This window comes from Photinus pyralis, unplaced genomic scaffold (genome assembly GCF_008802855.1).
Source record: "Photinus pyralis isolate 1611_PpyrPB1 unplaced genomic scaffold, Ppyr1.3 Ppyr1.4_LG1, whole genome shotgun sequence".
Lineage (NCBI taxonomy): Eukaryota > Metazoa > Arthropoda > Insecta > Coleoptera > Lampyridae > Photinus > Photinus pyralis.
Window position 1 is genome coordinate 6,027,875 of NW_022170249.1, and position 20,214 is coordinate 6,048,088.

At 35.9% G+C, this 20,214-nt stretch overlaps 2 protein-coding genes across 2 annotated transcripts in view; one reads left to right on the forward strand and one right to left on the reverse strand.

Moving 5' to 3' along the window:
• LOC116168514 overlaps nucleotides 1-20,214 on the forward strand; it is a 50,322-nt gene that overhangs the window by 21,239 nt on the left and 8,869 nt on the right. Inside the window, exon 4 of the mRNA XM_031484441.1 lies at nucleotides 11,078-11,306. Coding sequence (XP_031340301.1) covers nucleotides 11,078-11,306 — 229 coding nt within the window. The remainder of the gene's footprint in view (nucleotides 1-11,077; nucleotides 11,307-20,214) is intronic.
• LOC116159134 (holotricin-3-like) lies at nucleotides 96-719 on the reverse strand. Its single transcript, XM_031472065.1, has 2 exons — nucleotides 570-719; nucleotides 96-516 (listed from the first exon to the last, which is right to left on the reverse strand). Exons 1-2 carry the CDS (start codon nucleotides 579-581, stop codon nucleotides 181-183), a joined length of 348 nt encoding a protein of 115 aa, XP_031327925.1. The 5' UTR covers nucleotides 582-719; the 3' UTR covers nucleotides 96-180.

Below are 20,214 nucleotides of genomic sequence, written 5' to 3' on the forward strand. Positions count from 1 at the left end.
TTAATAGAAAAGGAATTTCGAAGGCGTATGCTTGTAAAAGTTGTGATACGCCTTTCTCTTACGTAAAGAATTTGTTATTGTCTAAATTGCGTAACTGAAACCAGATTGGAACAATTTAATTACCTACATATAAAATATTGCACGTGTAAATCTAAACTTATTATGTATATATTTATAATTTTATCCAAAAAATCCTCCGTGATAATGTGGTCGGTGTCCACCAAACCCGAAGCCTCCATGTCCTCCGTGTCCGAAGCCGCCGTGTCCGAAGCCGCCGTGACCGAAACCGCCGTGTCCGAAGCCACCGTGTCCAAAACCGCCATGTCCTCCGTAATGTCCATGGTAATGCCCGTGATAGTGTCCGTGTCCACCGAAACCTCCTATACCACCAAATCCTCCTCCATGGTGATGATGTCCTCCACCTAGCAATCCCTCTATCAGTCCAAAAGTACGCCCATCACCAGCTTCTTCCGCATATACCGCTACTAAACAAGCAGCAACGAAGAGTGCGAACACCTGTAAGCGATAATTATTTTAATCACGATGAATAACTAAGTGCCTGAAGACACCTTAAACGACATGACTAAATTCGGACACCCACGTGCACGCAACAACTATGCACCGGCAACGCCTTCCCTTCGAATTTATACTCGAAATTTGTATTTTTGGAAGGGATTGCACCTATTTATTTACACCTATTTTCAAATCGACCGTGATCATGTTGCGGATGCAGCATGCGCTTACCTAACATCACTATACCTATATGGGTTAAGATTTAAGTTTTACGGTTTACTTTAGTTAGTAAGAGGGAATTTCGTGGCTTGAAATCTTTATCCGGGATTGATTCGTAACGTGAGTGAGAGATTTAGGATTAAGCAATCTGTTACTTTAAAAACATTCACCCAGGGGAAATACGAGGTGAAATTTTGGGATTTCCTATTATAAAACAGTCGCGGTTGTAGACTTTACGTAATTGTACCTATCTACTCTTTAGTAATTAAAGTCTTAATGGAATCCAAGGTAAATTATACTAAATGGATATTGAAATCTCAGTACTGATGAAACGCGATTTATTGGTTCGTATTAGTGCTCAATTATTATGCGCATATTTTATTTGCTCTATCAATGTCTACAAAGGCGTTGGGTAATACGAATAAGTAACAACTGACAGATTTCATCTTGAATGATGCAAAGCGTTTTTGCTTCGCTATCGAATAGCGTTTTTGAATTACTTAATTAGAGTACTTGATTTAGTGATGTGCATGAGTTTTGGGCCTACTGCACAGCTTTTAATAAAAATGAAATCGGTATCACGATCAGTAGCTTTGTATTATCTTGTACTTATATAAATTTGGTTGCTCTCGTCTTATCAAAAGGATTCCTAGCGGTCGGGGTTGTTTTATACTCGAACAGTTGATTCATACCCAGGGCTATCTATTTCTAAGGCTACTCCTATTCAATGGTGTTAAAGCACCTGTACTGAAAACGAATCATCGTTCACTTCAATTATTGTAAAACGTTCCTAGACACTTTACTGTTAAACATCAATGTATTTTGATCATTTGAACTTATCTCGAAGATAATCCATCGTATACTCGTGCAGCTGTCGTAATACTGCACAATCCAATAGGGATGTCTACTCAAAATTTGAAGTAAATCACTGCTCTAAGGTTGAAATTTAGCCTTCCTTAAATTCTGAACGTCGCCACCGAAGGGAAAAAATTTAATAGTAACCTTCTAGAACGTATGAGCACAGATATACGTAAAGAATAGATTGCTTTACGTTTATCTGTGGTATGAGGCATCAATGTATTTGAAGGAAATCGGAGGAACTGTATGCTAATATCTCTGAACGTAGGTACATTACGATGTCATACTCAAGGGGTAACTTAATGTACGAACATTCAGCGATTCCGATTTCTCAACCCTCTTTTTCACAGATCTGCATCAATTATTTTTTACAGAATCAGCAAAATAAGCTTAAATTTTACTGAGTGCATAGATACGTAGTTCGCTTCATAAATTTCTTGTAAACTATAGCAAAAGTTACACCTTAAATATCAATTATATACGTGTTTCTTATAGTCTTTTTTATTACTCCTGAAATACAGTGTAATAATAGTGGAAATAAAATATCTTATCGACTTTATGCTCGAGTACATTCCGAAATTCCATAATTGCCATGGAAATTTGTCTATAAAGATCACCGCCCTTAGAAGTAAAATGAATTTGGTTGAAAAAGATAATAGAGCGTCTATTAAGTGGTTTGTTGCAGAAGCATAAGAAAAGTCGCTACCTACAAAATGCAATAAAGCCTTATTAGTCCAGGCTATATAATATGTTCTTACAAAAAAAATTAGTTACCGGTTTAAACCGGGTTCTTCATGCTGGTGAAATGATTAGAAATTGGGCAAAAATAATTAAATCAGCTGAATTTTTTTGCTGGTGAAATCACGGGGGTTGAAAGGGGTGGAAACTGGTATTTTGCAATTTGTGGCAAAAACATTAATTTTAGGCGAAAATGTTTAGTATAAAATAGAGAATAAAAAAATTAACAACTTTTGTCTCTGCACTACTTACACATAACCTCCAATTTTCCTAGAAAAACCGGAAAAACTTTTTTTAGATTTTTGTTCTTATTTTTGCGGAAAAAAAGTCTTAGGGGTTTGAACTTTGGAGTAAACATCGCTTGGTTTATGATAAAGAAGGAGACAATTTTTTGGGCCCGTAAAGTTGAACTGTTTCCGAGATGTCACGATTTCTGAAAAAAACACCTCTTTTTCAAGGGAATGAAAAATCTATATGACTCCAATCGGCCAGTAAGATCCTCTTAGCCACCAATTACTCCCTACCAACACTGATAGCTATATCAAATCCACGTTGACTGTAATGAATGCTGAAGTTGCAGTTTTTTAGCTTGCGACTCACATAATCAACATTGTAAGGCTTTTCCTGGGAACACGAGCTAACCTCGCGCCAACACTCATAATTTTATAACGCCATTAAAACGCCCCATGACGCATTCTTCGTCTTACAGAAAAAAAGTGCCAAATAACCACTCTACTAGCTAAATGTATAAAAAAATCAACCCCATTAGAAGGTTCTCATTACACATACAACAAATTACGATATTTATTTGCTTTTATTTATTTATCTTTTCATTTAAAACTGCAATAACAAAATGTTTTGCATTCGACAGTAGGAATATTGTTGTTCGTCGCGATTAATAAAATACTTTTAATTGGTGGTTCGTTTATTAAGATGTTTGCTTGACTGCATCGTATTTTCGACTGACTTTCTTTGGGGTAGAAAAGTTCTGCAGCTACCTGCTCTTTCTCCCCGGCGGTCACCCACCGCAGGTATAATTTGTTCGTACATACTCCCGCCCGTTGGAAGATCACAATACTTGCAACAATATCGAAACATGTGTACACTATTATCTAAATTGTATATACATATGAAGCAAAGAACTGGATTCTTAATGTTAACTTAGGGATATGTAAATATTGGTAATTTTATTATACATAACAAAAGGATTTCTTTAAATTTAACATAGACTTAATTTAAAAGACTAGGAGTTAATTTACAAGCTAATTTATAGGGAGCTTGCACAATTTGTTCACGGGTCGTTTAAACACACCACTAGCGGTTTTCACATTCACTACTCGAACGACATCATCAGTTCCTGGGAACGTTTCTTGGACGCGCCCTAGTTTCCACTGCAATGGCGGCAAGTTGTCTTCCTTCACGATAACCATTGCTCCTGTTTCCAGGTTGGTGTCGGTTGCCTTTTGCCACTTCGGAATTTGCTGAAGGGTTGTGAGGTACTCCTTGTGCCAGCGACGCCAGAAATGCTGTCTCATCTGCTCGATTAATTGGTACCGTGATAATCGATTTAGTTTGATTTCGGTATAATCAGGTTCGATTATCAGAGCCGGTGGTTCACCGATTAAGAAATGTCCGGGAGTGAGAGGTAATAGGTCATTAGGATCGTTGCTTAGGGATGTAATGGGACGCGAATTCAAACAAGCCTCAATACATGCCAAAACCGTAAAAAACTCTTCGTACGTCAACAACGTCTGTCCAATCACACGTTTGATGTGATCTTTCACGGATCTAATTCCTCTTTCCCATATGCCTCCAAAATTTGGAGCCCTTGGCGGTATAAAATGCCATTTTGTTTTATATTGAGACATGAAGATTTCTAATTCGTTTTTAAAATTTTGATTACGCCACAGCATTTGTAGGTCTTTCAATTCGTTTCTCGCGCCTATGAAATTGGTGGCATTATCTGAATAGATGTTTTGAATAACGCCTCTGCGAGAAATAAAACGTTTAAAGCAATTTAGAAAGGCGGGTGTGGTTAAATCACTCACCAACTCTAAGTGTATCGCTTTAGTTGAAAAACATACAAATAGACACAAATACGCCTTTGTAGTTTTTCTGGAACGTACATTTCCTTGTTTAATTAGAAATGGACCACCAAAATCCACTCCGCAATTAGTAAATGGCCAGTGGCTCTAAACGGCTTGAAGGTAAGTCGCCCACGAGAGGTCGCATACCTGAAGGTTTGTTTCGGAAACACGAAATGCATCCGTGTATTATTTTTTTTACCACTGATTTACCCCCTGGGACCCAGTAATTCTGCCTTAGGGCGTACAGAGTCGCTTGAACTCCTGCGTGCAGTAACATACGATGTTGGTAAGTTACAATCAACTTCGTAATGTGATGCTGTTTCGGAAGTATTATTGGAAATTTTGCATTAAATTTCATATGCCTTGCGTTCGACAGTCTACTACGTACTCGTAATACACCATCTTCGTCTAGAAAGGGATTTAAGTTAACTAAATTACTGTTGTTTTTTAATTTTTTACCATTGATTAAAGTTGTAACTTCATCAAAATAAACTTGCCTTTGTGCCATGATTAGTGTTTTTATTTCGGCGCTTTTTAATTCTTCTACCGTGATATCGATGGATTTGTAGCTCTCCCGCTTGTTAACATCCTTACAGTTTGTAATAAATCTGTATAAGTATGCACATATTCGTGTAAGTTTAGAGAATGAAGAAAATTTTTGAATAAATGGTAATGATATTGATGTTGTCGTAGTTAAAGTAACGGTTTTTTGTTCAGGTATCGTTTCTGGCCTTCCCTCTTTAACAGAAAAGCCTTTTAAGTGAGATATGTTATTCTTAAGAAATGTTGGTCCGTTAAACCACAATTCCGAGTTAATCAGGTGGTTGCTACTTGTACCTCTTGACACTAAATCTGCTGGATTATCTTTTGTTGCAACATGATACCAGCGAGTTTTATCGCACAATGAATGAATTTCACTAACCCTATTGGAGACGAATACCTTCCACGTATTTGAGGGAAAGGATAACCACGACAAGACTATTGTGGAATCACACCAAAAATATGTTTCAGCAAATTTCGTATTTAGTATAGTAATCAGTTTGCTTGCTAATTGCGCAGATAATAATGCTGCACATAATTCCAAACGGGGAATTGTAAGAGTTTTTAAAGGTGCAACCTTAGATTTAGCGCACAGTAAGTGAACATGATACTTGTTATTGAAGTCTTGGATTCGAATGTATGCGCAACAACCATAAGCCAATTGGGACGCATCGCTAAATGTATGAAGCTCTATTCGTTTATAAGGGTATACAGGAATTACCTTCCGCGGGATTTTAAAATCATTCAGCACACCCATGTTATCTATGTTTTTTAAAAAATCATTTGCGAGTTTATTATCAACTGGTTCATCCCAATCGGTTTTTAAAGACCATAATCGTTGCAATAACATTTTGAAGGAGATGATAACGGGTGACAGTAGTCCTAAAGGGTCGAAAATTTGCGCCACGACCGATAGGATACATCTTTTTGTGATTTTATTAAGTACGGCCTCCTTTATTTGATAAGTTATTACGTCATTTTGACTGTGCCATGACAGACCTAAAGTTTTAGTAGTATGAATCGTATGCTCCTTTGCGAATAATTTATGAGCAACTGTATCATCTAGATTTAGACCTTCTAGTAGTCGCGTATCGTTGGATGACCACTTCGTAAGCTTGAATTTTGCTTGATTAAGTATATGTACGAGATCATTACGAAGTTGATTTGTTTCTTCAAACGTGTTACCTCCTGATAAAAGATCGTCAATATAAAAATCGTTTAGTATCACTTGAGTAGCAATGCCAAACTTGTTCTGATTTAGAAACGCTAATTCATTTAAACATCTTACTGCTAGAAACGGAGATGATGTGATTCCAAATGTAACGGTTGTAAGATTGTAAGTTTTAATTTCGTGAGATTTATCATCCCTCCACAGAATTCGTTGATACTGCCATTGTGATTCGTCTAACCCGATTTGAAGATACATTTTAGTAATATCGGCCGAAATTACGAATTGATGCATTCGAAATCTACACAAAATTGAAAATAGATCTTGTTGTAAAGCAGGACCCGAATAAAGGGTGTCGTTCAGACTGATACCATTGTCACTTTTAGCAGAAGCATCGAAAACTATACGCACTTTGGTGGTCAGACTGCTTTCCTTTATGACAGCATGATGCGGTAAATAAAACGCATCTTTAGTATCGACCTCGTTGTTGGCAATTGGTTTTAAATAATTTTGATTAATATATTCTGAAATATTTTGATGGTACTCCTTTTTCAAAGAATGTTGACCTTCTAACTTTTTCTCCAATTTTAGGAAGCGGCTTAATGCCAATTGCTTTGAGTTGCCGAAAGTTGGTGCGTCCGGATTAAACGGTAATTTAACTACAAAACGACCCTCGGCATCCCTTTTGCGATTATTTTTGAAATGCTCTTCGCAGTAGTCTACGGTTTGTGTTAGAAAGGGTCTCATACCTACATCTACTTGTTCAATTTCCCAAAACCTTTGCAGCTGTGTTTCCAGCTTGTGAATAGAGGAGAAGTGACAGGAAGTCATAAATTGTTTGTTAATCGGATAATGGACGGCACCTGAATCTATCCACCCTAAACACGTGTTTTGTAAAAGCGGCTTGCCCTTACCGAGCGGTAAATGACCGCTGCGAATTATCTCACAGTATGTCTCGGCGCCCGGTACAGGAAAAAAGGCCCCTGGAAAAAAAACTCCGCAATAAAAACCCCCGGAATAAAAACCCACGGAAAGAAAACCCCCCGGAAAGAAAACCCCTGAAAAAAAACCCCGGAAAAAAACCCACGAAAAGAAAGACCCCCTGGTAAAAAAAACGGAAGAAAAACCACAGGGAAAAAAAGGAAATATTGCGCGAGAGCTAAAGTTGCATATTGTTTACTGAAACAGGAATATCAAACAGAACTCGGTTGAGATATTCTATTAACAAATTTGCACAATTTTCACCAAATACATAATTGCATAATATCCTAAACTACCATTAACCCTAATTAAACCTAATATTATGACTTATAGCTACTAAGAAGTTTACCACATCTCTTTGTCCGGCGCTGTATTCTTCGCAGATATTTTTTAGTCTACTTTGCAGCAGTACATATTTTGCTTTCTTCCTTTTTGGGATTAATTGACCTAAATGTTGTTGGTGTAATTTTAAATGAATTTAAAGTATGTTTTCGCAAACGTGATTAAGATCACAATCATTTGTTAATATTTAACAGATGAATAATGTTGGTTTGAGCCCATGTCATTTGGCAAACATCAAAAATCGACCAATCATATACCATATAATCATTGATTAACGAACACTCTTTGTGAAACCGGGTATAAGTCATTGAACAACGCTTTTTGCAAGCTAATTCAACACAGGAGTACACTGTTTGCACTTTTAGAAATTTTACGAAGGGCCGGTTCCACAATGCAAGTACCTATATACCAGGTGTATAAGCTATTTCAAGTATAAAATCTAAAAATTCAATCCAATTTTCAGATTTTGTACTTGGAATAACTTTTACTATAGGTATATATTACTTGCCTTGTACAATCGCCCTAAGATGTATACCTACCTATTGTAGAGGGGTTTTCATTCCAGAGGTTATTTTTCCGGGGGGTTTTCTTTCCGTGGGGTTTTATTCCGGGGGTTTTTATTCCGGGGTTTTTTTTCACGGGTTTTTTTTCCTAGACTCCAATTTCACCAGGAATGTTGAAATTAGAATCTGCTAATTTTAAGTTACTGGGAATTTGGAGATGGTCAATGTCAAAGAACTGCGGCGGTAATTGCTCAGAAATTTCTTTAACAATGAGACACTCTAGATTTGTTACAAAATTCGAATGATTAGAGTACATGGTAATGCGTACTAATTTGTTGAGTGCAGTATTGTTTCGATTAATACTGGTCACCAAAAAGTTTGTGGGAACAGATGGCAATCTTAATTTATCAAATGCCTGTTTTGTTATAAAACAACTGTGTGATGCATTGTCTAGTAAGCATCGAAGTTGATGTTTCCGACCAACACCATCGCCAACCATTACTAACGCGGTATTTAGTAAAACTTGTGGATGATTGATTAGTGTCCGTGAATAAATTCGTACTGGTAGTTGCCATGGAAGATGACTGCTCCTGAATGGAAACTCCATCGTTTTGAAGTTGCAAATCATCGTCCTTGTGTATTAAAACATTATGGGCTTGCTTACAAATTACGCACCATTTTATTCTGCACTTCTCTTGTGAATGATTTCCCTTTCCTAAACATTTAAGGCACAGACTGAGCTGTTTAGCTTTCTTTATTCGGTCATTAATACTTAAAGTAAGAAAATCGGGACATTTAAATGCAACCCGATGATCGGTTTGATTACAAATATCGCCGCTTTATTTATACTGACGTAATTGCTCGTTTTTTTTACTTTTATTTGGGAGCTGATTATTTGTTTTGTCCATAACCCCTAACTTACTTGGTCCGGGTGTGGGTGTGTTAATCGAACGCAAAATATTAAATCGTTTTTCTAAAAAGTCCGTTAATTCTAAAAGGGTTGGTAACTTACTCGACAGGGTAGTTTCCCATTCTTTTTTTGTATAAAAGTCAAATTTAGCTGCAATGAGAGGAACAATTAAAGGATCCCATGTAGAGGTATCTATCTCTAATGCGTTTAATGACGCTAGGTTTTGAGTGATATCATCAATTAATTGCCGAAGCGGAGCATGTGAATTTTTAATTAGTTGAGGGCTATTTATAATTTTTTGGACATGTTCTGTGACAACAAGTCGCATATTTTTGAAACGTTTTGCTAAAATTTCTAAGGCCTTCGGATAGTTGTCATTAGTTACCTTTAGAACGTTTATCGATGCACTTGCTTCTCCTGTTAAACAACCCTTCAAATACTCTAACTTATCAGCGTTTGATAATTTTTCGTTCTTGTGAACGCTACGGTCAAAACGATCAAGGAATGAATGATATTCCGCGTAATTACCGTCAAATTTCGGAAGCTCTAATGTAGGTAGCTTTACCTTCAGAGGATTTTGAATTTGATCGCGCAATGGAGTTTGATGGTTTGAGGCCCTATTCGATTCAAAATTCTCGATATGTTGTTCAATCAAAGCCAATACACGAAAGTAATTAGTTTCGAAATTGAGCCGTTCGTTAACATCGTTGCTTATCGCCTTGGACTCCTCAATTTTGTCTTGAATTTCGTCAAATTGATTAAACATTGCATTTATTGTGGGAATTCTGACCTTTAATTCCGTGATGCTTTGTTCAGAGTCATTAAATTGTTCAATGAACGTTTGCATGCGCGAGAATTTGTCTTTAATAAAATTGCGTTTGTTGATTAAGTTTTCTACGCCCTTTGTCATGATTAAGACTTGTTTGAATTAGTTAGGATTTACAAGAAAGGATTAAGAAAAAGTGAGAACCACCGACTTACCGCAGACTTTTGTGACGCCCCAGGATGATTCCGCCTTTCCCTTTGACTGTGAAGAAATGCGACGTGGTTCCGTGAAGGCTGGCTACTTCGCACTGTGTTTTAGTTTTAGTTGTTTAAGTTTTCTACCTCGCGACTTTATTTATTGCGATATATTTATTTATTTCTAAATCCGGCTCGAAGGACCATATGTTCGTCGCGATTAATAAAATACTTTTAATTGGTGGTTCGTTTATTAAGATGTTTGCTTGACTGCATCGTATTTTCGACTGACTTTCTTTGGGGTAGAAAAGTTCTCCAGCTACCTGCTCTTTCTCCCCGGCGGTCACCCACCGCAGGTATAATTTGTTCGTACAATTGTATTGATTGTCTTTGAAACATAAAAGGGATGGCAGAGCAAGCGACTGAACGCATGGGAACTATAATGAATTGAACTACTTCAGATTTAAAATTTCTTTTTGGTAGTTTCTCAGCTCGTTTCTCAGGTTGTGGGGAACGCACTGAAAAGCACTAACAATGTGATTCGGTTCGATTGTTAGTTGTTCCAATACGAGTTATTGCACAGGAATGTATCTGTTTCTCGCAAAGTATCGTTAGTGGACATGCAAGATATAAGGCACTATGTGAGTGGGACGAGTAGGTCACGAGATTGTATATAGAAGTGAATTTGCTCACAACTGGTATTGTTCACACATAATTTCACCTTTAAATTTCACTACATTTCCTTCATAAAATTGCAGACAATAAAAAATAATTGCCAATATTATTACCCTGACATGAAATCAACTTTTTGTATACCAGAAATGCTTAACGTAGAACTCTCTGGAATTGTAAAGGGAATAAACGTCAAAATTAATGTGGAACCATCTTTGTGATAAGGGTTTTTTTTGTCAACGGGCAGCGAATAAATTAATTTGAGGTGCTTTTTTATAGCATATAAGAGTTAAATATTTAGCGCGATGAAAACTTGGTGTGTCAGAAGTAATTGTTGACCATTCTTTGCAGGGTTTAAATTACGTTGGAAAGAGTCGTACTTTATACAAACATATATCGTTTGCATTTAGAATGTCGTGTGTTTAAAATATTTATTCGGAATATACCCGAGAAATACGCTGTTCTGAGGACTCCATTTAAATAATTTCGAATGCAGGGATATAATGTGATTTTAAAATTTTTATTGTGGGATTACAGCGAAGCTTTTGCATTACTGCGTGGTTGCTAAGAGAGGGTGTTGTTTCAGGTACCAGGTTCGACGTCTACGTCGGTCAAAGTAGATGAGGACCATTTGGAAAGTGCAACCAGCCGATTAGAACTGACGGGTGTTGGTGGCAGTTGGGGCACGATTCGACTGCGATGCGAAGCATCTTTATTTAGATTGTACAAAGCTAATAGTTTAGAATTAGAAGTTAAGCCAGATGCACCAACTCCGCAACCTGCCTCTGTGCTCTTAATGGGTCCTAGTATGAATGGTAAGTGTCTATTCGTTTCTTTAAATTGCATAAATTTAGCCTGATTTCGTAAGGTATATTTGTTTCTGCCGTTAGAAGGTATATAGAACGAAGAGGATACTTACCGAACACAAAAGAAGCATTGCGGGACCTAACGTTGAGCTGTGAATCGATAGCTAATGAGCATGAATAACTTGCTTTTACAATGTAGTTGCGCTCAACGAGCTTATATCTAACTACATACTACTAAAATAGGTGCTATAGAACTTTATCTGACTACAATTTGGTTGGATTCTAGATTCTCTTGTTAACATTTTCCGGATGGAAGTTTCAATCAGACTGGAAAATACACGGATCGAACATAAATCTTTTGGCAGCAAGATTGCCATAAAACTGATGTTTAATGTTCGTTTTTATTTCATTAGAGCTTTGCGTATAAAATATTCGGAGAGGCGCAACGTATTTGTGACCAGAATATTTGGGAAGAGGTGTAAGGATACTACCCTTATGACAGATCCCACTCCCACAATGAATCAATTACACCTTTTTTAGTTGTAATTGATGGGGTGGGGGGAGTAAGATATAAAATACCACCTCTTGATATAAAATTGCCAGTACTAACATCCAAGATAGCGACTATGGTCCGATTGTAATTTTTTCGAATGCAGAGAACCTCATAAAAAACGTGTTAAAAAACCGTACTGATGGTAACTACAAAAACGTTAATAACAAAAACAATCGAACTCAAATTCATAACAGGGTTTCCCCTCTCTTAATCACACCTAAATAGCTCTAGGGACACTTTCTGACCCGAAGGCCCAATCTTCAAATGAGTATAACTATTGTCTGAAAAGTGATTTTAAAAAACTGTTCGAAACACGTTGGGCCATTCGCTTTTATTGGGAAAAAGTGCTTGTTTTCATCCCTGCTACCACCTAATCTTTTTACATACTTCTTTTAGGCCCTCACAATATATTAAAGTCCATAGCAACAATGAGTGTGACAATCATGGTTGCCATGGATTTTAAGCTACACTTAAATTTGTTGGTGCAGACGGCTATGAGAATTAGCCAATAGAAACAAGGTATGGTTTCGTTGGTTAGTGACGCACAATAAACCTTCGTTTCTAGTGACCATTTCTTAATGATCTAATGATAGTGAACGACTAATGGCCGTTTGCACCGCCTGCCGTTAAATAGTAAGAGACGGTTAACTCCTAGACGAAATGTTAAGGTCGTTGCACCGCAGCGCAAAGTGTCAATTACGTGGCGTGACTACATACCTCCAAAAATAATTAACGGAATAATTTCGGTGCATATTGCTATGTAAAAATGTCAATGTGGACGTTGATTTTTTAGCCAGACGCCTAATAACCAAGCTAATAACGGATCAATAGTTATTAGTTAAATGTTCCTCTCAAAATATTTCATTAGTCTGGTAGGGTTTTTGTCGTTTTAAAAGATTAATTTCTAGTATTGTTAAATGTAAGGAAATGTATCATTTCTTTTGTTTTGCTTTGTTTTTTTTATTTATTTATTGTCCCTCTCTTGTTCTGGGCCCTCAACAGGCTTTCGCCCAATTACACATTGACCCGCATAATGCTTTTTAGAAGTGCCCCAGCAGAACGTCTTAAGTTGTTGTATCCGGTATTTACCTTACGAATTAGGAAAACTGCAGGAAAACCTAATTCGGAGTAGCCGCCAGAATGTTCGAAACTGATCTAAGGAAATTCCCATCTCTGCCACAGATGAGAAATTCACCTCAACCCAGGTTCGAACATCCGGTCTCCCGGCTATTAACCCAACGTTCTATTACTGAGCCACACAGACGGATAAATTGCTAAATCATGGAAGTGGCAGTTCTGTTTAAACTTATTGTAGCCAGGCTAAGTCAATGCAGTAAAATTACGTTCTTGGCGTCCCGAAGAAGAGATAAGTTAAAGAAAAAAAAGTGTTCAGAATAAATTGTATCTATCATGTAAATCGTGTGATTATTCGAACCCTTTAACGATCAAAAGTCTCATGCTTAATTATGATCAATTTGATGATCCTTACCCAAAGTTTTTTCAAGTGTTTTCAAAATTTGTTTAAGTAACTCTTTTTGGAATTTAAGGGATTTGATAGCGGCCATTTGCCATAAAATTTGGAATTGAAGTCGAGATTGGAATTTTTTATTGTACCGTGGTTTAGATGTGTCCAGGGAAAATTTTAATAAGAAGGTTTAAAGTGTTTTGTGTATGGTTCAACTTGTCCGGACAATTGCACACAGCATTATTATTTGCTCACCCAACATGCACTATTTTTGTATGCGGCCCGAATATTAGGCTCACAGCAGTATTTATTAGTATTAACTACCTGAATGGATAGAAGTTGTAGTTAAAGATTTTAATCGGGTGCTTTGAAGGAAAATCGAATAAACGAATTTTAATTTATAACGATTAGCAATTCCCCGTCATTTGAAACCAAACTTCGATAACAGCGCAAGCACATGCATGCATGTCTACAATTTGCATTGCAGATTTGGATTTCAGTTTTGCAATTGATGCCACACATAGAAAAGTTATTTTACAGTTCACTTAGGCAAATTAATAAAAAAAGATAGATTTTATTCCAATAGCAAACTGAAAACTCATTCGCGAAAGTTGCGTCTACCGTATCATTTTTACGAAAACATGTTTTGCAAGGAAATGATGATGTTTTCTTGCGATTATGAACTTGAAATAGATGATGTAATTTGTAGGACTAAATGTATTTGGTCAAAAATGGATGTATACAGTGATGTTTATTAACTTATTGTTTTTCCCTATGTCTACTTTTAAATGAAAAAATCTCTTCTGAAGGACGTCGTAATTTTATGCAACTTCTTAAAACAAATAAAAATCTTTTTTTATTGCCAACCCCATGTTAAGATGATTATTTTAACGTTCACCACCTGGTCTTGGGCGTTACTTGATGTTAGATGTTTTTTTCAAATGCAATCTCTATGTTTTTAAGATCTTTGAAAAGAGCATCACGGCATAACCCCCTAAAATACGGATATGGTTGATATATAGGTACAAAAAAAATATTGAGAAATTTGTGATTCAATACTTAGAAAACTTATGAAATCTTGCATACCGTGTGCTGTCAGGATGCGCGGTGACTGTTGTGTTACATGGAGAGGTCGTATCGCGCAAAAGTAAATCTTCAAAACGTAACATTGATGTAGGAAACACAATATTAAGTTAAAACACGTATACGGTCAATTGATCTCTCGTGAGGTGCATAGAGGGGAAACATAGCTTAGGTCTTCTAGTGTTAATTTCATAACAATTGCATCAATTTACCGATTAAACACTCCGCAAGGTAAAGTAGTTATTTTTAACTGTTTCTGGATGTATTTAAATATGGAATAACCACGTACAAGCGAAATGTCAAATGACAGACGAAAAACTAGTGCAAATGTAAGACGTGCGTTTTTGACCGCCAATATGAATTGCACAGCAGACGTAGACTAATCTTGACATAATAAGGGTTGTAGTAAATAAAAATTGAAAAACTAAATTAAATTTTTGTATAATTTTTTAAACCAAACACGTGTATAATATGCAAATTTAGCTAGGGGTTTTGCATTCTCATGTTCCTAATTTAAAAGTAATTAAAATTACTAATACAACTCACATAACCTCACAGGGTATGTAGTTTCCAATTTTTTTCATGTTTTTTTTTCATGTCATGTAAGTAGAAAATATAATTCATTTCCAATTATTATAATGTGTTTCACTCTCAAACGTGGTCTGGTTGTCGCCAACCTAAAAAATCAATTAACAGTTATTATTAATAGGTGGAGTAATTTCGGTACAATTATCGTGAACAACGGCCTTTTACGGTAATTTGGCGCTAATGCACAAATTTTGTTTTCCCAACATTTGAAGCGTTAGTTTTGCGATTATTAACAAAAGTTCAAACTTTGAAAGCTCCTTTGTAATTACGGTCTTGTCTTTGCACATATTTTGCGCACTCCACTGAGTCGCAAGATCCCTTCGGATTACTACTAAAATTATATAATCGATATACTCCGTAAGTATTTAAGCCGCCACCTTCATAAATAGTTTAGTTATACAAAGTTAATCCGCAGATACCACCACATTGTAAAAAATCGGGCTGAATTTATGATGGAACGGATGCAGAAGGAAAATCTGGATGCCGTATTTTAATTTTAATCGAGGGGGGAAATGAAATTTTTGCACTTTGAATCGCGTTTTTTTGTTAAACTTGAAAAAGTTTCGTGTATGCTAAGACTTAACTCCATTACGTATTAACAAGTTGGCTTATTTGAAATGCAAAAGGTCATAAACGTCGTTTTTATTTAAAAAACTTTGTACTAAGTATAGGCAAAGGTGAAAAACTTTAGTGGCGAGCAATTAAATAGTAGTTTGTCGCAGCGTATATTTTTTTATTTACTTACTTTGTAGATAACTTCACGATCGATGTGGCCAGTTTACTTTAAGAGATAAAACTCATCTTTTTAGTTTCAGAGAGGATTGATGTGGCGTCGAGGACAACGGAGTTGGATTTATCGGGATCACTATTTGATTTACGCATACGAATTTTAAATCTCATCGGTGTCTTGCTATTTCCGTACTAAGCCTCAATTACATTATTAAACATGCAGAATCGTTACTGGCATTTGTTGTCCTGTCCCGACAAATAGATAGGTACTTGATCAACAATGGCTATCATTCCCGGTAACAATAAAGAACATTATTATCAGATCCCATATATCCTGAATTGATCTGCTACGACGTATGTACCTATCGCATAATGAATTGTATAATTGATAACTCAGGTGGTTTGTTACCTATAGTACCTGGGAACAGAAAGTAAACTTCAAAGTACCTACCTATAGCTAAGACCTCGGCTAAGACATTAAAATTACCTAAGTATTGGTATACTCGTAGTTAACGGTATTTTTTATTATACCTGAATCACAATCTCCGTTTTAAACACTCAAATGCGTGCGAAAAAGGGCCTTTAAAACACACGTGCTTTAAAGTTGCTAAGTAACGATACTTCAAGTATGACTTTTGAAACTGTCATCTGGATGCAATAAAAAAATCCTTCTTAGGTCGCTTTCTGTAAATGCAGAACATTTCTTTGGCTTTTGTACCTATCCTTTGGTTGAAGCTTTCACAAACGCGCGTAATTTAGGGTATGCTTCCAAATCTGTTCCACTTTTTAATCGCAGCACTGCTTTAAAGTTTTGAATGAATGCACCAAAATATAGAAGATTTAAATACCTTTGACATTTCCTTCATATATGCCAGCATTATCGATGCATTTAAGACTGTATTCGTAAGTAACTTCCTATTCATCCATGGAAACAACTTTTCATATTCTTTATAATAGGCTTTAGGCTTTACTGGAGTTGGATTTTACACCTACCAACGTTTGTTTAGATTTTACAACAATCGATTTAATGGGCGGTGTATTATCTTTTTCGACGGAAATCGTTTAATTCACAAAGACGATGATTTTTATAAGCAAACGTCAAGTGACATTTCCATGGCAATCGTGAAATTACGAACACCCAGCCCACTAATTAGACACGTATTCGAGTATAACGTCAATATGACTTCATTGTATTCCCTATTTTTAAATTATACTTCAGGTATAATAAAAATACTATAAGATACACGTGTATAATTAGTCTTTAAAGCACTTGCAACGTTAAAGGCACTCCGCTTTGCGTCGTGCCCTTAAACTCGTTTGCTTTAAAGACTTGATTATACACTTGTATCTTAATATACTATTTCATTTATATAAATAAATTACATTTAATAATATTTTGTAATTGTTTGTATAGATATTTATTTAACGTTGTATTGAACTTTAATTATTAAAATGGATTATTACATAGCGAATGAATACAAAAAGTGCTGATATCCAATTATTTAAAATAGCAAGTAACTTTTTTTTTAGAATGGGATCAAAGAAAAATCTGGTGATCCCATTCTACATCGCACAACACGTTTAAAAACAATGGAACAATACATCAACCGAACTTTTTTTTTACTTTTTGCTTTTAAAGTCGCTACACGGACAAAAAATAGACCGACTTCGATTTATTTAAAAAAAATATTCCAAACACTCCGTAATACCTGATGCTCATCGTATTCATATAAACCAATATTTAATGTACTTTTTCATGAAAAATACTCTTAAAATTCAGTACCTACATAAATGAAATGGTTATAGGGATCTAACAAGGCGAATATATTTTTTTTAAATTTTATGTAAACAAAACTCAAATCTGAAATAAATTCATAATGCAGAGTTGTTTAATTTATCGATTCGCATTGTTTACCGTGCCCACGCTTCGTGAATTAGATACCCCTAGCAAAGTTTAATATTTTTCGAAACGCAAGCATGATGGATATAAAACAGAATTTTAAATATTCTATAGCGCCATCTACGTAGGTACCAAGTACAAACTTTTACTCTTTGTCAAGGTTTAATGGCGTAATCACATTTTATGCGTCATTAAATTTACAGTTTCTTTACGGCGCGACACACGTCAATTTTCTCTTAAATTCCAAGGTCTGCGAGCAATTAATTTTTTCACTGGAAGTTCATTTTCAAATTTCGAGTAAGCTCTGAAGCCATTTTCTTCTACACCGGAATAACGTATAAAAACCGAAGCAACAGAAGTGATGCAATTAGACAGTCTCCCGTTGTGCTCGCTCATATTTCAGAGATGCAGTACGTTGTCAGCTTAAAAGCTTATCCTTGTGAATTTTAGTAAAAGATAACACTTCGCCATTAAACGAATTACTTTAAGCATTTAAATGTTCCACAACGTCACAAACTATGCTCGAGTTAATTGAGAGAAACATCAAGTCTCCCGTATGCATCCAGCTCCTTTTTCATCAACCGCTTGTCGTCGTAAAAATGACTTACTCTCTATTTCATATTTATGAAAATAAACGAAAAAACACCACCGTTTCCCAATAAAACTTGTTTTATTGCTACTTTTAGCAAAAATTATGCGGTATATGACTTGGGGAAATGAGAAGATTATGAAAAATGTAAAACCGGCTATCTATTTACGGCTTTATTTTATTGTACTTAAATCTCAACGGTTGAGCTTAACCTGGAGATCAATATTTTCCTTTTTTTTTCGATTAATTTGGCTAAATGCACTGCAATATAACTTTTCTATGTGCGCGATCAATTGCAAAACTGAAATCGAGATCTGCATTGCAAATTGCATCAGTAATGCATGCAATGTGTTCGTGCCGTAATCGAAGTTTGTTTTGAAGTGGCTAGTAAGCAGTATTGGTTGTAATAAATCAAAAAGTGGTTATTTTGTTTTCTCATGCGGGATTAAAATGTAATAAAATATCGAGCTATGAAACGTACAGTATGGTCATCTTCTGCTGCATGCTTGGATATAGTAAAGGTAATCTTTCAATACTTTCGTACATTGGAGAATTTCGACAATTTGACGTAAAATAGTCCGATTTTATTTTGATAGTTTTGATAAAATAATCCCTATATCGCGGTCATGTTCCTTTCTACCTCCCCATATTTAAATTTTAATGAACAATCATAAAAAATACCGAATTTTTTCATAATGAATGCGCAATTTATTGCTAATAAAGTTGAACTCATTTACATGGGAATTTTCATTTAAACCAACTAAATCAATCATAAATGGAGAACAATACTAAATACTTGCTAAACGAGTTCACACGTAATAATTTTACAAAATACAAGGCTATATATAAAAAAAGGAGCTGTATCAATATGTGTGCATTAACTAAAACGGACTTTCTCCTGGTGGTGGTTCAAACCCGAATATCGACTTGAGGTCTGCGACGACTCAAAGGCAACTAACGATATCCTCGTGGTTTAATCTCTACTCGTCTTTTAATTTACAAAACCACCCGCAAATTCCCTATGTAATTCTTCACTGAGGAGAGAATGCACAAGGGAAGTCTTCAATATACTCTTGACTCCCATAGAGGAAGTCAACCTTTGCCAACAAAAAATTTAACGTGATTGATGGAGACACCTATTACATAAAGTGGTGTGGAACATTTTAAAGATTCTGTGCTCTACATGCATCAACTACGTGCAGACACTTTGGTAGTAATGTGGTTGTTGTATTTCATGGACACCCCACTAACAACGGCTATGGAAGCACCAAAGCCGCAGAACGAGGTCGCTGTTCTGCATTACAATCAGCAACCAAGATCGTATTCTCCTCATCTACCATGGTGACCATAGCACAAGTTTTTGGCAAACGATGAAAATAAAAGCGCATTTATATCGATATTGATGACACCATCGAAGTGAAGCAGGTATATGAGGACGCCGATGTGATGACGTTAATACGCCATATCCAAAGACAGCGAGTCTGGATTCGAAGCGCCATATTTCGAAACGAATTTACATAAAAATATGTTTGAATAGTCTACATTTTTGGAAATTGATGTTCTACAAAAAAGTTATTGAGGAAAAACTGGAAGAAGGTTAAACATTTTTCAGTTTTCCCCTCCCCTTCTTTTCGCACAGGGCCCTCGAGGTTGAAAACTTGAGGAAATGTTAAATAACCGTCCATAAACAGCATCCCCCATTTTTTCTAGTTTGGTTCGTATTATAGTTAATTACAATCAATAAATTGCTACACCTAAATCCTCAAGGTACACCCAAATAAGTGTTAAAATTGGATAGACGTTCGAGATTCTTGGCCGCTTTGTCTGACAAACATGAAGTTATTAATAGGTGTCAATTTCACCTATAACTAAAGCCCGTTTGTAACGATCACTTATTTAGTCAAATTTTTAGTCCTTTTTTTTTCAATAAAGATAATGCTATCCTAAAAATGTCATAAATGATGAAACTGTATGTAACATTCCATAATATTGTCAATTTTTTAGTACCTG